The 18,940-nt window shown below is 44.1% G+C and overlaps 1 protein-coding gene across 2 annotated transcripts in view; it reads right to left on the reverse strand.

The window, feature by feature from the left end:
* Positions 1–18,940, reverse strand: part of LOC124798074 (proline-rich protein PRCC) — an 85,681-nt gene that overhangs the window by 21,089 nt on the left and 45,652 nt on the right. For both annotated transcript variants that reach the window (XM_047261314.1, XM_047261313.1), the window contains exon 5: positions 73–291. In XM_047261314.1, the coding sequence (XP_047117270.1) occupies positions 73–291 (219 nt within the window). The remainder of the gene's footprint in view (positions 1–72; positions 292–18,940) is intronic.

Genomic DNA, 18,940 nt, shown 5'->3' on the forward strand with positions numbered 1-18,940 from the left:
CAATATACTGATAGTAAACTTTTTAAAACTTATTTTTATTAAAGTTATTCTTTTTGCACTCATTATACTTACCTGGAATGCTAGGTAAGTTATTTGATGTTTCCGTCTCTGCTGTGTTGTTGGACCATCATTTCTCCGATGACTATGACCATGAACCTTTGTTTGTTGCTCTTGTGTTAGCTGTTTTGTTAGCCACTCTTTTGGATCTGGCATGATAGCATCTCCACTCACATCAATCAGCTCCATTGCCTGCCCTTGTCTCTTGGCTCGACGACCGCAAAGCCTCTGAAGCTGTGAATATATTTAATAGAAATTAATTTAGTTACATTTTGGTGTAACTGAAATTAAGCAATTAAAAGTAACAACAATTTTATAACTGATGCATCACTAAAAAGATAGAGAGAGAATACTATGTGTATGGAAACAGATTAAAGGACTGCATGATGAACTACTTGCTTCGGGCAGTGCCTATCAGAGTTGCAACGATTTCACTATATTTTTGCATTAATTGGTGAAACTAATGCAAATAATAATAAAAAATAAAACTTCAAATGAACCCCAAGTAGATGCCAACATCAGAACATACTAATAGTTACAGAAACTCAATATGTAATTTCAAGAACAATGCTATTGCTTCAAATAAAAAACAATGGACAACTGACACATACACTTATTGAATTCTATGTGACCAACTGCCACACTGGTACTGTTATCACAAAGGGTTCAATGCCTATCATAGATATTTTGCTTGGAAACTGACATTACAACAATAAATGATTTGCTTCCTAGGTTATCAGGTGTACCGCCTGATGCAATCGTCGAAGGTCCACGATATTTTGATGAGCAACAACCGTTCTGCCATCATCAGGTGGTACTAATGGAATGAGAAGTCTGCAGTGTGCTTCCAGTATACATACCTGTGCAGAGTTCTGGCCTTATGTCGTAAAGTGTACATGCCATATACGGGAGACTTCATCAGTCAGCTGAAGGACCTGAGGCTGCAGAAGTCTGACATCATGGTGTACTTTGATGTCCTCTCACTTTTCACCCGGGTTCCTTTAGAAGACTCCATAAAATTAATCAGCGAGATGTTCAGCCCAAAGCTGACCCAGCTTTTCACACATGTCCTAACACGCTGATGGCGTAGCAATGGACAGCCCTATCTTGCCGGTTGTAGCAAATATGTTTATCGAGCATTTCGAAGAGAGAGCACCGGAAACTGCAGGAAAAGAAACCATCTATTTCTTCCGTTACATCAACAATATGCTTGTCACTTGGCCAAATGGACCCAAAAAATTACAGGAGTTCTTAGAACATCTGAAATTAAGCCGAAAAGAGAAAAAAGGGGAAAGTTCCATTCCTCGATGTTCTAGGTCATTGTAGACCTGACGGCTCGCTTACCCACAGTGTTTACTGCAAGCCAACTCACACAGATTTATATCAACATGCCTACCGCTGCCACCATCCCTTGCAAAAGAATAATGTGCTGAACACCCTCATACACAGGGCATACACCATTTCAGACGAACAAAGTCTGAAGGCAGAGCTGCAACATCTAGAGTCTGTCTTCTGCAAAAATGGATACACCAGTCGACAGATTTGGACGGTCCTAAATGCAAGAACCCCAAGAATCCAAAGAGAGACGAAAACTCACAATAAGAAGAAAAGAAGAAGACCCTTTCATACTGCTTGCTGTCAATGTATCATCAACACCAGTGTTCCACCCTCCAGCCAATATATGAGTCCTATTAGGGGAGATCAAAAATGACCTGCATCTAAAAAAATCCGGAGTCAACCAAGCCCTTTGCAAATGCAGGAAAACCTATGTTGGTCAAAAAATCGGCACCACTGGAGATCGCTGCAAACAATGAGAGTGCCACACCAGCTTACTGCAGCCTAGCAAGTCAGCAATAACAGACACTGCATCATTGAGAATGGATATTCAATGAATTATAAGTAAATGAAAAATTTGGCCAACATGAACAAATTTTGGGACTCCATTTTTAAAGAAGCTATTGAAATTCTCGTGACAGGGACTTGGGTTTCCAAATAAATAAGGTATGGGAGCCAGTACTCAGCTCAATCAAAGAAAATCATAACATTCAGATGCAAGACACGGGCACCCACCACCACCACCACCGCACACCCCCACCACCACCAAGCACGATGTGGAGCCTACGAGGCCAGAGCTCTGAACCCACAGGGAAATATACCAGGAGCATACCGTAGACCCCTCATCCCATCAGTACCACCTGATGATGGCGGAACTATTATTCACCGAAATATTGTGTATCTTCAATGACTGCCTCTGGCAGGACACCCAAAAACCTTTGAAGCATCAAAGACTCTGGGAAAGCCTCAGATCGCATAATAAATATGTGGCATTGACAAGCACGAACGACATATCTCCACCAACGCAAGTTCTTCAACTCTGTTAACCTAACGGCCCACGCCATCTTGCTTGCTGGGTTGGCTGTAGGACTTTCCCATGTGTGTGTTTCCTTGGGCTACAACCCAATCAAAATCCCACAGTGGTCATCCCGAGCAAGAATTCGCATGCCATTTCCTGGTAGTGCAAGTATTTTCTCCGTCTGCTGTGCAGCAGGTGGATATCGAAGCTCCTGCACCTACAACAGGACATTTCGCTGCTTCACCACCACCTGGATTCTACAACACATTTCCTGCAGTTTCGTCACTCAACACTTTCGCCACTTGACAGGGCATGTCACTGCACTCTCAGGCTTTGCCTCTCCAGTGAGTGTGCATCGACATGTGCATTTCAAAAATGATGATGGGGAGAGAAAATTTCCTACATTTCATCAAGCTGATGTGGATTCTGCATTTCGTGCACAAACTATGTATCAGGCAACCATTACAACAGTGCCGGGCGCAACCTCGCCTTTGTTAGTACAGACCACGTGAACCTGATGATGATGACGATGATGTTTGGTTTGTGGGGCGCTCAACTGCACGGTCATCAGTGCTTGCACAAAGTCCCAATTTTTTCACAGTCCAATTTTTTCACACTCCAATGTCACAAATGATGATGATGACGAAATGGTGAGGACAACACAAACACCCTGTACCCAGGCAAAGAAAATCCTGGGACCCTGTGATCCAGAGGTAGCAACGCTAGCGACTAGCACATGTACCGATCATGACTGAATGGTTCACCACTTCATTGGTTTACAACATGGACAATGCACAGTGTATATCACAAACATTTCTTTTCCAGGCAAGTTTACCCCCCCCCCCCCCCCCCCTGTGACCGTTCGGCCACTCAGTGCACTTTATGGGCCCCCACATGATGTGAATAACGTGCCGCGTAGTGACACTAACTGTGTTTTCCCCCCCTCTGAACACGCCCCTGCTCGTCATCTCAACAGCCCTGTGGCAACATTACACTGTACTGCTCCACGTACACCTGCTCTTTCACCTACCCTCACCACATCAAGTAAACTTGCAGGAGGTTTCGGCTGCAGCCGTTCACTCACTCGCTTTTCACATGGCGCCAACCAGGCCTTCCGCATAAGACTTTCATGCCACGAATGTTGCATTGGAGTTTTACAGCAGCATCATTTCCTATTGCTTTGGTGCCATTCTCATCTGCTACAACAGACTGCTCAATCGCACCCTACACAGTGCCGTCTGCATCGACCACGCTGGCCCAGCATCCACGTCATACGAGTGATACGAGGGACTCAGGATATAGAACTAGCTGGGCCTTCGTCGCCACCACCAAGCCGCTTCCCGACCCTGCCCCTGCTATCCGAGGACAACCCAGCAACGTGGTTTGTACTGGTGGAGAACTTGTTCGAACCATACCGCGTCACTGAGGACAATTCAAAATTCCTGTGCCTCATGACTCAACTGCACGGGCACCCAAACCTGATCTGCGACCTACTTCTGATGCCACCGCTAACTTTGAAGTACGATTTCGCAAAACAGACTATCATCGAGCGCCTCTCGCACTCCCCACAAGAGGTTATTCTGTGAATGCTGTACGAGGAACATCTCATCTCAGCTTTGGTGCCGGCTATACCTACTGGTCAGTGAGCAGCAGATGCCAGACGAAACCCTATGGTCGGTGTTGTTAGCTAAACTGCCTACAGATCTCCAAGTTCATCTCCCCCCTCACACCTTGGAAACCATCAATTTGCGTCTGCAGATGGCTGACCAGGTCTATTCGCTCACACACACCAGTGCCACCAGCAGGAGCTCACGCAACCGGTTGGCACTCCTGAAACGGAAGCTCACCCAGTCGCAGGCAGGGGCAGGATGCGCTCCACCCACCCCCCTCCCCCTCCCCGACTGCTCTGCCACCTGGTACCCATGGCACCCAGCACGCACACTCTCTGTCCCACCCCCCCACCCCCGAGCCACTGCATATCGCACCTGCACCAAACACTCCAGTGAACAAACCTGAACACATAGTGGATAATCGGCTGCCTCCTCTCCCAATGTACCCTTACTGCTGTTACCACATTGTATTCAGCGACGATGCAAAAAAGGGCCGGCCCCTGGGCAAGCATCCGAAAACCCAATCGAACAATAAGTGCCAACCCATGTTACATTCCATCCGCACCTCCATCCCGTCAAACAGCCGCCTTTACGTCAAAGGCTATTCTTCGAGTCGCTACTTCCTCGTGGACACTGGAGCACATGTCTCAGACGTACCTAAATCAATGGTCACACGCCCCCTCACATGCACAAGCTCTCTCCTGAGAGCTGTGAACTCATCTACACTCCAGACCTGTGGCTTCGTTGAGCTTCAAATCTGCCTCTCTAATCGCCTCTCCCTCACCTGGATCTTCCACGTGGCGGGCATCATTATTCGAGGTTCTCTGTTTCTTCACACATCTAACTCTCACATACCATGTGACCATGCTCTGCCACCTGCTCCGACTGTATATGCCATTAACTGTTCAGCGCAACAGTGCTCAGCTCTTGTGAGCAGGACTTGTGCAACCGTGAACTGCGTCCTGGTGGGAAGTGCCAAGAAATGTGCCCTACACTGTGAGAACGCTGTTTTGAAATATCGCATTGCACGTGCCAAGGACAAGCTTGCCGCAATCTCTGCCAACATCAATTTACACCTCTCGGCATCGCCGACATTCGAGCCTTCATCCGCCGCACCCGACAGCTCTGTCGACAACAGCACACAGGTTAGTAACACCACACCTATCTCATATGACTCCAGTCTCAACCACACAGTGTTACCCCCACCTCCCCCGCCACCATCACGTGTGTTCATCTCAATGTGTCTCTCACCTGTTTCGCAAACTGACACTCATGTGTCTCATGACAATCCTGCCACCCATGCTCCGACCACACCCCTCCACCACCACGCATGCGCCCACCCAGTGTGTTGATAAACATTCCCCTTCTCACGCCTCCTTGCATGGCTCACTCCATCGCTCCAGGCGCACCAGCAGTGCTGCCACCACCGAGCGCACCTCTCTCACACACTGTGAACAATAGACAGCCCTATGCATACTGCTCACGCCTGCCTCACGCTTGGCTTCCAAGCCATGCACCCCTAATAAATCGGCACCACACCCCGCCCATGCACAGTCATTGAACATTTGGTTTCTGCTGTCACAAACAGAACTGTTCATTGCAACATCACGTCCAAGGGCCCACCCATTCGTCACAAGGCTCACTGCCTTAAGTTACACTCGGGTCACCAGCAAATACAGGAACTTCTTTAGGTGGGAATTTTACAACCCTCCGATAGTAACTGGTCATCACCCGTACACCTCAGCCCCAAACAGGATGGCTCCTTTAATATGTGTGATGATTACAGATGCCTACATGCTACATTACTGGCCATTAAAATTACTACACCATGAAGATGACGTGCTACAGATGTGAAATTTAACCGACAGGAAGAAAATGCTGTGATATGCAAATGATTAGCTTTTCAGAGCATTCACACAAAGTTGGCACCGGTGGTGACACCTACAACGTGCTGACATGAGGAATGTTTTCAACCGATTTCTCATACACAAACAGCAGTTGACCAGCGTTGCCTGGTAAAACGTCGTCGTGATGCCTCGTGTAAGGAGGAGAAATGTGTACCATCATGTTTCCGACTTTGATAAAGGTCGGACTGTAGGCTATCTCGATTGCTGTTTATCGTATCGCGACATAGCTGCTCGCATTGGTCGAGATCCTATGACTGTTAGCAGAATATGGAATCAGTGGGTAATACGGAATGCTGTGTGGATCCCAACGGCCTCGTATCACTAGCAGTCGAGATGACAGGCATCTTATCTACATGGCTGTAACGGATGGTGTAGCCGCATCTCGATCCCTGAGTCGCATTCATGTTTGGCGACATCGTGGTGAGTGCACATTGGAAGCGTGTATTCGCCACCGCCACACTGGCGTATCACCCGGCGTAATGGTATGGGGTGCCATTGATTACACATCTTGGTCATCTCTTGTTCGCATTGATGGCACTTTGAACAGTGGACATTAAATTTCAGATGTGTTACGACCTGTGGCTCTACCCTGCGAAACCCTACATTTCAGCAGGATAATGCACGACCTCATGTTGCAGGTCCTGTACGGGCCTTTCTGGATACAGAAAATGTTCGACTGCTGCCCTGTCCCGCACATTCTCCAGATCTTTCACCAATTGGAAACTTCTGGTCAATGGTGGCCGAGCAACTGGCTCGTCACAATACGCCAGTCACTACTCTTGATGAACTGTGGTATCGTGTTGAAGCTGCATGGGCAGCTGTACCTGTACACGCCATCCAAGCTCTGTTAGACTCAATGCCTAGGCATATCAAAGCCATTATTATGGCCAGAGGTGGTTGTTCTGGGTACTGATTTCTCAGGATCTATGCACTCACATTGTGTGAAAATGTAATCACATGTCAGTTCTAGTATAATATATTTATCCAATGAATACCCGTTTATCATCTGCATTTCTTCTTGGTGTAGCAATTTTAATGACCAGTAGTGTAGAACTGTGATGGACAATTATCCTATACCGAACATTCCCGATGTCAATCACCTTCTCACAGGTGCTACAACTTCAGCATACTGGACTGCAAATGCGCTTATCACCAAATTCCAGTCGCACCCGAAGATGTTCCGAAAATGGCGATTATCGCCCCCATCGGGTTGTACGAGTACCATTTCATGCCATTCGGGTTAAAAAAATGCCGCCAAGACATAACAATGCTTTATTGACTCTGTCTTGCTCCAGTTCAACTTCTACTTCATATACCTTGACGATATCCTGATTTTCAGCAAATCATGCAAGATTCTGAACACCACATCACGATAGTAAAGGACATTCTCTCATCAAACGGAGTCGAGATCAACACTAATGAACTGCAACTGCACTAAGAATCTGTCCAGTTCTTGGAGTACGCAGTGTCAGGCGCCAGTATACACTTCCCTGAATCGAAGGTGCAACCAATCTTATCCTTGCCACCCCCTACCACATATAAAGATCTCTGTCGGTTCCTGGGAACAATGAACTACCACAGTCGACATTTGCCTGCAGCAGCTGACACCCAAGCCACCCTCACTAATGCCCTCACCGACAAGCAAACTTCAGGAAAGCCCCATTCCGTGGATGGAACCAAGGCGCGCAGCCTTCCAGGCCCTCAAAGACTCTCTCACACGAGCCGTCATCCTTGTTCATCCAATCTCGGATGCTGAACTCTTCGTCACCACGGATGCCAGTGACTCTGGTCACATGGTCCTACAATAACGCTACAACGACGTGGTCACACCACTTCATTTCTTTTCGAAGAAACTCTCCTGCGCCCAACAAAAATACTCAGCCTTCGATCGCAAACTTTTAGTAGTTTATGAGGTATGAAACACTTCCGTCCTGATGTCGTGGGCCAACTTTTCCACATCCTGACTGACCATAAACCAGTAGCAGATTCCAACTACAATCCCCCTCTTGACCATCCCCCCCCCCCCCCCCCCCCCCCACCCCAATCGCTTTCAGTATTTCAATTTCCTCTCTCAGTTCTCTACTGACATCCGCCATATCAAAGGTGCCTACAACATCTTTGCAGATTTCCATTCCCGCATTAGCACCACCTCAATGGTCGTCGACCTTTCCGATCTTGCATCCCTACAGTATCAGGATGAGGATACACAGCAACTTCTCAATACCACCTCCACTTTGCTGTCTTTCACCAAAGCAAAATTCGCCAGCTTCGAAGAGGAAGTCCGGTGCGACTCCTCCACCGGCCCCTCCAACCCCTCAATCCCACTCCCCCCCTCCGCCATTCAGTGTTTGACACAGTACATTCTCCAGCACACCCTGGAATTAAGTCACTGACATGCCTCATGTCCAAATGAGTCGTGTGCCAAGACATAAAGTGCAAATGTCAGACCTGGGTCCAGAACTGAATCACCTGCCAGCGCATCAAAGTCACCAGGCACACTGTTCCACCTCTCCGCAAATTCGACATTCCATCTGGCCACTTTCGTTACGTACACTTAGACCTCATTGGCCCCCTTCACCCCTCAGAGAGCTGCTGCTATGTTCTTTCTTGCATTGATCGTTTATCTTGGTGTGTAGAGGCTGTACCTCTCACCAACATAACCGCCAAAACCCTGACTAAGGCTTTTGTTTCTTCCTGGATTTCCCACTTCGGCTGCCCCACTTCTGTCTCCACCAACCAAGGGCGGCAGTTTGAATCACCACTCTTGTCCCAGCACCGCCATCTGTGTGATGTCAACAAATGTTGCATGACTGCCTAGCACCCCCAAGCAAATAGACTGGTAGAACGGTGGCATCACACTTTCAAGACAGCACTGCGGTGTCACGATTGTCTTTGGACCGAGGCCCTCCCATGGGTACTCCTGAGCCTATGGTCATCATACAAACCAGATATCGAGGACTCCACAAATGAGTTCATCTATGGTGAAAGCCCAGTGCTCCCTGGGAAGCTGTTATAACCTACCTCCCCCTACAATCCCAACCCCCATCCTGATTTGTAAGCCGGATCCGAACACATTTTGCAAACATTTCCTTGCACCCCCATCCCCTCCCCTTGTCTCGCCATATTCTCCCCCGCTCCTATGTGCCCTCCGATATCCTTTCATGCAAGTTCGTTTTTCTCTGCGATGACACTGTCAGGGCCCCACTTGCCCCACCATATTCAGGTCATAAACCACAACGCTAACACGATGGAGGTGGAGGTTAAAGGTTCGCCATTCACTGTTTCTCTACACCATGTGAAACCAGTACCTCGACCCAGTATCTTTCACGCCCGATGACGTTATGCAGCATCCCAGCACTGACGACTCGCACTCAAGCTATGACCCCTCAGAGCTGCCACCGCAGCCCTCACCCAAACATGCGTCTGCGTCACTATCAGCATTGTTCCTTGGGTTCTCGACCTGTCTCTCTACCTCCTCTCCCCCTTCCCCTGCCAGCAGTTCTGCGAACCGACATCCCGCCTGAACGTGAGGAGGATGTCAGCATCCTCATCGATGACAGCCACATCTTCATCCTGCTGCAAGACAACTCACCCCACACGACCGGGGACCTGGTTTGTCAGTCGATTGCTTACTTCCATCCGCTCCCGCGCAGTGTTGACCACACACTCCTCCGAGCTAGGGTAGCCTCCCTAGGAAGGGTTACTGTTCGAATGCTGCCAGCCGATCACGCGGGTGGATACAGTCCCTCCGCACACTGTTCCATCCTCACTCATGGGCCGACGCGCCATCTGCCCTTACCACCAACAGGAGTTCCACATTGACTTCCCAGCATGGCCCCTGTCACAACTATCAATGCCGTCTCCATCACTGCCAGACACCCCCCTCCCCCTTCCACTGCACTCAAACCATGCTCCACACTGCAGGGGAGGGGGGAAGGTGGGGTGGAGTCGCTAAGTATGAATGATATATCTCTGCCATAGCATGTTCCTTGACACTGTTAACCTAACAGCCCACGCCATCTTGATTGTTGAGTTGGCTGTACGGCTTTTTGTAATCTGGACATCTGTAATGAAATATACTGAGTGTTACAGAAATGTGTGTCTTTCCTTGGGCTACAACCCAACTGAAAGCCCACAAATAATTTTATGCTAGTCAAACTGAGAGCAGATTTGAGGTTCAAATAGAAATGCAACAAACATCTGAGCTGTGGCCTGCTGCCATCAGTCAGTCTGTTGCCTCAGAGCAAATTCTTGAGCACAAAGTTCTGGGTTGGACAGGCAGCCATGAACTCTTACATGGACGCGTTTCTGCAAGGTTTCCTATTGCTGGTACACCAGAAAGTAAATAAATTATAATATGGCTTCCATCAGGCAGATATATTTAGTATATAGCTAAATTATAGTTTAAAAAAATTATGAAGGAATGGTGACAAACAAGCAAGGGAAGGTGAAGTGCTGCTTGTGGGAGTGTGCAGGGATGCTGTGCGAATAGCTTACCTACCACTTCCCACATACCTGCCATCTGCCCAGAGAGGAGCATTCCCTTCACGACTCAATACCAGCCAAGACAGGAGCAATTGAATCACATTCTCCGACATGGTTTTGATTCATGAAATTACAATGAAATCCAGACCTTTAGCTGCTTACAAGCGCTGATAAATATCAACGGGGACAGTTGAAAATTTGTGCCCTGACCGGGATTCGAACCCGAAATCTCCTGCTTACATGGCAGACAATCTATCCGTCTGAGCCACCAAGGACACAGAGCATAGTACGACTGCAGGGACTTATCTCTGGCATGCTCCCCGTAAGACCCACATTCTGAACTTACTGTCCACACAGTACATTTGTAGTGCCCCTGCCCCTTCATATGGTTTTGATTCCTCTCGTTGGGTTCCGAAATGAGGAATATTGTACTCGCTAGTCTTCCCACCCCTCCCACAGTAGTATTCCACCGGTCGGCTACTCCAGGCCAGTCTGAGGCATGTCCTATCTCATCCAAGCAGTTGTGTTGTAACAAACCCAGTGGATCCCTTCCAGATGTTATGTTTTTTTTCTCCCCAAAATTATCATTAAGTTTTTCTCAAATTTCGTACATCATACATGGATGATGGCACAAAAATTGGCAAATAGCAAAACAGTCATAGGGAACAGTTTATATTTATGATTGGGGAAGTATCTCTACAGCTAATGACAAAAATGTGTCAGAAACATTTGCACTCATGTAGTTTTAGAGTAATCAGCTCCTTTAACAAAAAACATTCTTACTGAAATAGAATCTCATATTCAAGCAAACTAGCCAGTATAATTCAATGAAATTATTGTTGTATCTGAAAGTCATTTTTAAAACAAATCTCCTACCATTTATTTGCTCAAAACATAAATATTTAACTTAATTTATGATAATTCAGCAAAACCAACAGCTAAAGTCAGTTTTAATTTTTGTAAATCTGTATGTGAAACCTGTTGGACGCCATTTCAGTCAGCAGTGAGTTTGAACAGAGCAACATCCATAGGGGACAATGTACCACAGGCGACGTAGTACTAAATACAAGTCGGAAAATGTGCAATTTATTTAAATTTCCTGTCTGGGAGTTTATTCAATAATTCAGTGGCTGTTTTAAATGGTTAATTTGGACTGTAAATGTGTTATTAGTTTTATGAACCATATCAAATTTCAGTAATGCTCACTGTGACTATACGGTCAAACTGTGAACTGTGTTGTTTCCAATTTAGTTATTTACTGTGCACATTGTTTTCATATTGAAATGACTATTAGATTTCAAGGACAGTGATTTGAGAACTTTGTATGGAGACTGTATTAATGATTCACTTACCATATATTAATAATTGTGTTTAGGTAGATGTGTGTTAAGTTACTGCCTTCAAACAATATTGCAGGATATCAGTACAGTATGTGGCTAGCTGTTTATCTGTGCATAGATAGATGAGATTAAAACTGGCCATAAACAGTAGTCCATTCAGCATCCAAGAACAATTAATGTGTGTGAACTATGAATATGATGTAGGATGCATAATTGACAATAGCCTACTTTCAACAACCATTTTTCAGCCAGATTCAACAGAGGTGCAGCTATGAAGGGCATATTTGTACACGTAAGGGGTATGCAACAATGTGATCTACAAACTAAGCTGCAACAAATGTGCTGCTTTCTACATGGGCACAACAATCAACAAGCTCTCTGTCCACACAAATGAACCCACACCCCCTTCCCCCCAAACTGCGGCCAACAGACAGCTGGACCATCTGGTTGCTGAATATGCTGCCCACACAACATGCTTCATTTCGATGATTGCTTCACAGCCTGTGCCATCTGGAGCATTTCTACCAACAGTAGCTTTTATGAATTGTGCAGGTGGGAACTCTCCCTGCAATACATCCTACATTCTCTTTACCCCCACTGGCCTCAACATACGCTAGTTCTTGTCTTTCAGCCACCCATCCCCTTCCCTGCTCCCACTCCAGCAACACACAACCATATATTCCACCAACACACCCAATAATTGTTTTCCCTTCCACTATTTCTCTCCAATTAGGTTGGAGTAGCATCTGTGACTAGTAACTAAAACGTACTGGGTCCTGGGTTTGAATCTTGCCACTCTTAAATTCTGAATAAAAATCATCATCAATGATGGCCAAAAACTTCATGCATTAGCAGTCGCCCTCATTCTGCCAACAGCTTTGTCAAAGAGGGTGGAGGAGTGGACAGAGTTTCAGGACCCTGTCTTGCCATCGGGGTGGGAAACTCCCCCTAAAAGATGGAAGAATCAGTGATGTTCAAATACATGAGGATGCAGCGGAAAATGGAAACCACTGCATTAAAGACGCATAATGTGTATCCACAGAATATGTGGCCTGTAATTGAAAAGTGTCACGATGATCTCTCCACTGCCAAGTATGATGTAACGCATCTTATACAGGTATGTGTGATATGTCACAGTTGTGTTGGATCTGTCACTCTCTCAAGGAATATTACCTTTAGTAAATCTTACAAATACACAGTTGCCTTTTTCGAGTATTCTCGTGGCCTGGCTAATCCGTCCCACAGTTGTGACCAAACCTCTTACGGCAGGGTACCATATTTACTCGAATCTAAGCCGCACTATTTTTCCGGTTTTTGTAATCCAAAAAACCGCCTGCGGCTTAGAATTGAGTACCAAGTAAGCGGAAGTTCTGAAAAATGTTGGTAGGTGCCGCCACAACTAACTTCTGCCGTCGAATGTATGTAGCGCTACACAGACATGCTTTGCAGGCACAAAGATAAATACCGGTGCCAAAACCTCCGCGTCAGTAAATAAATTAAAAAAATGATGGAAGACAAGGTTTTTTCTCCGCCCCGAGTTTCGATCACTGCATTTTCATACATTATCTAACGAAGTAAATACAAAGTCAATATTGTTAATCTTCGTATATAGCAGCATTTCAATGTACTACGAAAATCCGACTGGAAAGACTGTTGGGATGTTGTCAATATGGCCAACTCTACGTTCTGAATTTTTTCCTACCTGTGAGAAAAGATGGTTGCTAATAGGAACTCTTATGAATTGTGAATCACATGCAGTATTCTCATAAGAATAATATGAATATAAACATTTTGCCATGTATTCTTTCGTGTTTGCTGCTACCTCATTTACATCCCGTCTGCCTAATAAATTATGAAACTAGACAACAGCAAACACGGAAGAATATACATATCATGTTATGTTTATATTCGTATTATTCTTATACCTAATGGTGATAAAGTCAGAAATGAAGCACGGCAATTGACTAGATCTTTAAATCTAAGATGACTAATTTCTGTGCAGAATTTAATGTACTAAAGAAGCATCTGCAAAGATTTTCAAACGGAGAAAAATTTTCGCTAGACTCTCGTTCAGAACATCTATCATACACAGTCTGTTATTTGGTTCTTGTTGATCATTATCAAAGAAAGCAGCAGTGTAAGTAACAACAGATAGCAGTCTCTTGCCATTGTTTCGCTAATGAGACGATTCCTCTCTCTTTTTTTTTTTTTTTTTTTTTTTTTTTTTTTTTTTTTTTTAAATGTAAGCGGCAGTAGCGCGCACAAAAGCAAGCCATGCCGGGAGTGGCGACAGGCCGTAAACACTCATTATCAGAATGCGACAAAGAATGCATGACACAGTACAGTTATACATTTTCAGCTTAGAGTAATGTAAACACCTATAACAAAGAGAACGGCACTTAACAGATCAAAGAAAAATAAGCAATCAATTCAAATCAGACGAAGCACGTGAAAAAGGAAGGGTACCCGTATAAATACAGACGGAGTGCCTGACGCATAGCAATGGCTACCTGGTAAAGCTTAACTGCTAAGCTTACGACTCGAACCAAACTACTGTAGCTGTATCGTCATTCATTCGACCTAAATTGTGTCTCATATTACAATGGACCAACTTTGTTTCGATTTGGAGGTGCGGCCTAAAACTTTTCTCTCTCCTTGAATTTCAAGTCTCAAATTTCAGGTGCGGCTTAGATTCAGGAAAATTTTTTTTTCCTTTATTTCGAGTCTCATTTTTCAGGTGCGGCTTAGATTCAAGTGCGGCTTAGATTCGAGTAAATATGGTAGTGCTGTAAGAAGACATTAACTATTCCAAGCTACCAAATGAATTTTATTCTAATATAAAAATTCTTTTGTATTTTAATTCTTCAACTCAGTAACAGACAGATCCCAAACCAAGTAGCTCACAAAGAGCTTTATAAATCAACATCAACATAACATATACATTGTCCAACTCTCAAGTTGTACATCAAAGTTAGAAGCCTGCGATTTTGTCCTTCATTTGTTTGGGGCCCTGCTGACTCCCTAGAAGTTCAGAACACCACCAACTCTTTGCCTCGAGGCATAAATGGGCCTGTACAGTAACTGACTTCTTCTACCTCACATCAAGGCTTGCCGCTGCTATTTGCTGTAACTGCTTAAGCACCAACTGCACAAACCACAGATCAGAGTACGCACAGTGAATGCTTCCCACTTACGTACTAATTAATAATTTATCAAACAGCACAACCATCTTTAGCTGTTCCGAAGGCTAATAGTGGAGCACAGTATTTCTAAGAATGCCATTTCACACTACACACAGGGGAAATGAACGTGAAAAACAGATTGAATAATCAATGAAAGGATAACATTCTACGAGTAGGGACTGGGAAGTTGCATGAATTGATAGGCTGCTCCATGCCCCATAAGGGCTTATCTTTGGATGTGGACCGCACGGCTCGAGAAGCGACAAGGCGGGGACTCAGTATTGGACGGCTGACACTAGCAGTGGTGAGGACAGAGGTCACGGTGAAGTGCACAGGAAGTTTCAGTTTCAGTTCAGCTTGTGTGCTGGCATGGGGCCTCATGTTATGGATCCTACAGTTTGTTGCCGATTTGTCTCCTGAACATGCCGTGTGTGTTTCTGAAAAGGACATGGGAAATGCAAATTAGCATCTCGACATGGGCACACACTGAGGGCAGCAAGTGGGTGGAAACCATCTGCTGCACCACCTGAGATTTGACAACACTGGGAGTTATTCTTCGGCTGACACCTCACAAGATTTTCCCAGTGAGCAGGTTTGGAAACTCTCAAATTCCTCTGGGTTAACATTAACCAGGGAAGGGTCATTCCTGAGAGTTTACCACGTCTTAGTGTTTGGTGTTCTCAGTGGCCCCTCTGTTGCGGTAAGAGCCTCCGTTTTGGTCATTATTCTCTTGATTAACTTAGAGAGGAGCATTGCCTCCAGTTCGTGCTTCAGCTCAGCCTTCCGATTTAGAATTTCGTGGCTGCCACCCACATACCGTCTCCAAATTTGAATGTAACAGGCCGTGTTACTGTGCACACCCCTTCTAACCCTCTTCCAGTGGTCACAGGTGTCGTATTTGCTTTAAAGTTTATTAACTTATTGTGGTGAAGTTTGTTAAATTTTATTCTCTTTCTGTTTACTTATGTTTTATGTATTATTATCGAAGTGATGTGCTGATTCCCAGCTGCAACTGACGTATCTTCAAAATTAAGTCTCATTGAATTCGATATTAACTTTTGTGAACCATTAATTACTACCCCTTGTGAACAGCTTTCTGGCCCAGCCTGGAGGAAGTTCTCTAACCAATCTTTTGGTCATATTTATGAATGTGAGCTGTGTTCTATCCTACATGATGACACATGGATTCATTTTTTCTGCTCAAGGGCATAATATTTTAATTTGATTCACAGTTGGCATTTAAACTTATTCCGGACTACAGAAACCAAGTGGGCAGTGTCCTTTCCAAACTGCTAAATTTGTCATCTTGATCTGAGAAGTTTTCTTATTAGAAATTACTCTGAGTGCATTCCTGTTAATTTATTTATTGTTGTTATTATTCTGCAATTGTTATTTTGCAATTATCATGCCAGTCTCCCGATATAATTGCCTTGGGCATTATGGTGCTGCCCGACGCAGCCTCTTCTATGTTCCCCCTCATTTCAACTTGCCTAATTGTTAATTATAATATGGACCTGCATATAGTCTCGTGTGTCTCCTACATGTATTCTAGAAGGCAGCCAGAATTCTGAACTGTTCAATTTCTTAACTGTCCCAAGTTCTGGCCAGTGGTGGTGGGTACTGAGGATCAGTTGTCTTTATATTGTTATCTGAACAGGACGTGATAAAATTCTATTGTTCAGAGTTTGGTTAAATTGTGATCTGGAGTCCACACCTACTCTGATTTTTAACCCTGGCATTGATATTATTAATTCCCACGTACTGAAGATAGTAAACATTTTCAGGACTCCCTAGTGAGCTTGTTGGATTTCAGGTTTTGATATTATTAAATGTTGTTAATCTCGCCAAACTAATTTCGTGTTTTAATAAGCAATGAACTATCTCCTTTTTAAATGAACTGGCTTAAACAGTTTGGTTAAATTACTTTCACGTTTCAATATTGGTAAATTTTTAACTGTTCTATTCAACTTTCATACCTTGACTATTGACCTTGGTATCTGCGTTTCACCACATGTCTATGGATGTTAATAAAAGATGTTTTGGAAAGTTGCAATGTTGCAGGTAATGTTCAGTCCCACCTTTGCACAATCCTTCCACTTGCACATAGCCACACATGGAATCTAGTGTAATAGGAACATGGAATATCAGAAGTTTTGAATGTGGTCAGAAAGTTAGAAAATCTGAAAAGGGAAGTGTTGTGCCTCAAAAAAGATACAGAGGGCATCAGTGAAATGAAACAGGAAGAAGTCAAAGATTTCTGGCCAGATAAATATAAGGTAATATCAACAGTAGCAAAAACCGGTATAAGGGGTAGGATTCATTACGAATTGGAAGGTAGGGAAGAGACTGAGTTACAGTGAGCAGTTCAGTGATAGAGTTCTTATCAGAATCAACAGTAAACAATTGACAACAATAGCTCAGGTATACATGCTGATGTCGCAAACAGAAGATGAAGAGAAAGAAAAAGTATATGAGGACATCGAACAGGTAATCCAGTATATAAAGAGAGGTGAAAATCTGAAAATCTAATAATCATGGGGGACTGGAATGCAGTCATAGGGGAATGAGTACAAGAAAGAGTTACAGGAGAATATGGGCTTGGTTGTACGAATGAGTGTGGAAAAAGACTAAATGAATTCTGCAATAAATTTCAGCTAGGCATAGTGAGTACTCTGTTCAAGGATCACAAGAGATGGAAGTATAGTTGGTAAAGGCCAGGAGAAATAGGAAAATTCCAGTTAGATTACATAATGGTCAGGCAGAGATCTGAAATCAGGTATTGGGTTGTAAGGCGTACTCACCAGGAGCAGATATAGACTCGGACCACAATTCGCTAACGAAAAAGAGTAGGCTGAAGTTTAAGAGACTCCTCAGGAAAACTCAGTGCACAGAAGTACTAAGGAATGAGGAGATACACTGGAATTTCTCTAAGGCTAGAGATACTGTGATAATGAATAGCTCTGCAACCAGTTCAGTTGAGGAGGAAAGGGCATCTCCAAAAAGGGCAGGACATCTCCAAAAAGGACAATCATAGGCACTGGAAAGAAAAACATAAGATACAAGGAAGGTAATTGCAAAGAAATCACAGGAAACAGAAGAACTACTGCAGTTGATTGACAAAAGAAGGAATTACACAAGTGTTCCAGGAAATTCAGGAATACGTAAATACAAGTCACTTAGGAATGGCGTACATAGAAAGTGCAGGGAAGCTAAGGTGAAATGGCTGCATGAAAAAGTGAAGAAATTGAAAAAGAAATGATTGTCAGGACTGACTCAGCATACAGAAAAATCTAAACAACAGTTGGTGATATTAAAAGCAAGGGTAACAATATTATGAAAAGGGTAGTTGCTACTCACCATATGGTGGAGATGCTGAGTTGCAGATAGGGACAACAAAAAGCGAGGGTAGTAATATTAAGGATGCAACGGGAATTCCACTGTTGCATGCAGAGGAAAGAGTGGATAGGTGGAAAGAGTACAATGAGAAGCCAAAAGATTGCCTGGTATGAATAATTTATAGAGACCGAAAACAGAGTATTACACATGCCTAAGTTCAGAAGCACCAGTGTTCACAACTTTAGTGGTCTGTGGAGCTTCAGCTTTATACTTACATCGTTAAATAGAAGCAATATAATTTTTAGAATACAGTATATGTTCAGATTCATTGCAATTTAACTCATTTGTATTACTTATTTTGAAAATTATTATTCGAGCATGTAGGAATGGTTGAAATATAAAATCTCCATGTCAGTAGAATTACTACTATGATGAGCATTTCACATGTTTCAATGGCCGAGTGGATAGATTGATGGTTCACAAATGTAAAGGACAAACGTTCAAATCTAACTGGAGTCGATTGTCTTTTTTTTTTAACTTTTTTTATTTTATTTATTTAGACCTGTGTAGGTAATATTTTAAACCTTAATTCGCTATAAATTGTGCAGGTGTAGGCTTTCCTAGGTTCCACTTTCTTTCAAAAGATTTTATAACAGTCTAATCTTTACAC

Source organism: Schistocerca piceifrons, chromosome 5 (assembly GCF_021461385.2).
Source record: "Schistocerca piceifrons isolate TAMUIC-IGC-003096 chromosome 5, iqSchPice1.1, whole genome shotgun sequence".
Lineage (NCBI taxonomy): Eukaryota > Metazoa > Arthropoda > Insecta > Orthoptera > Acrididae > Schistocerca > Schistocerca piceifrons.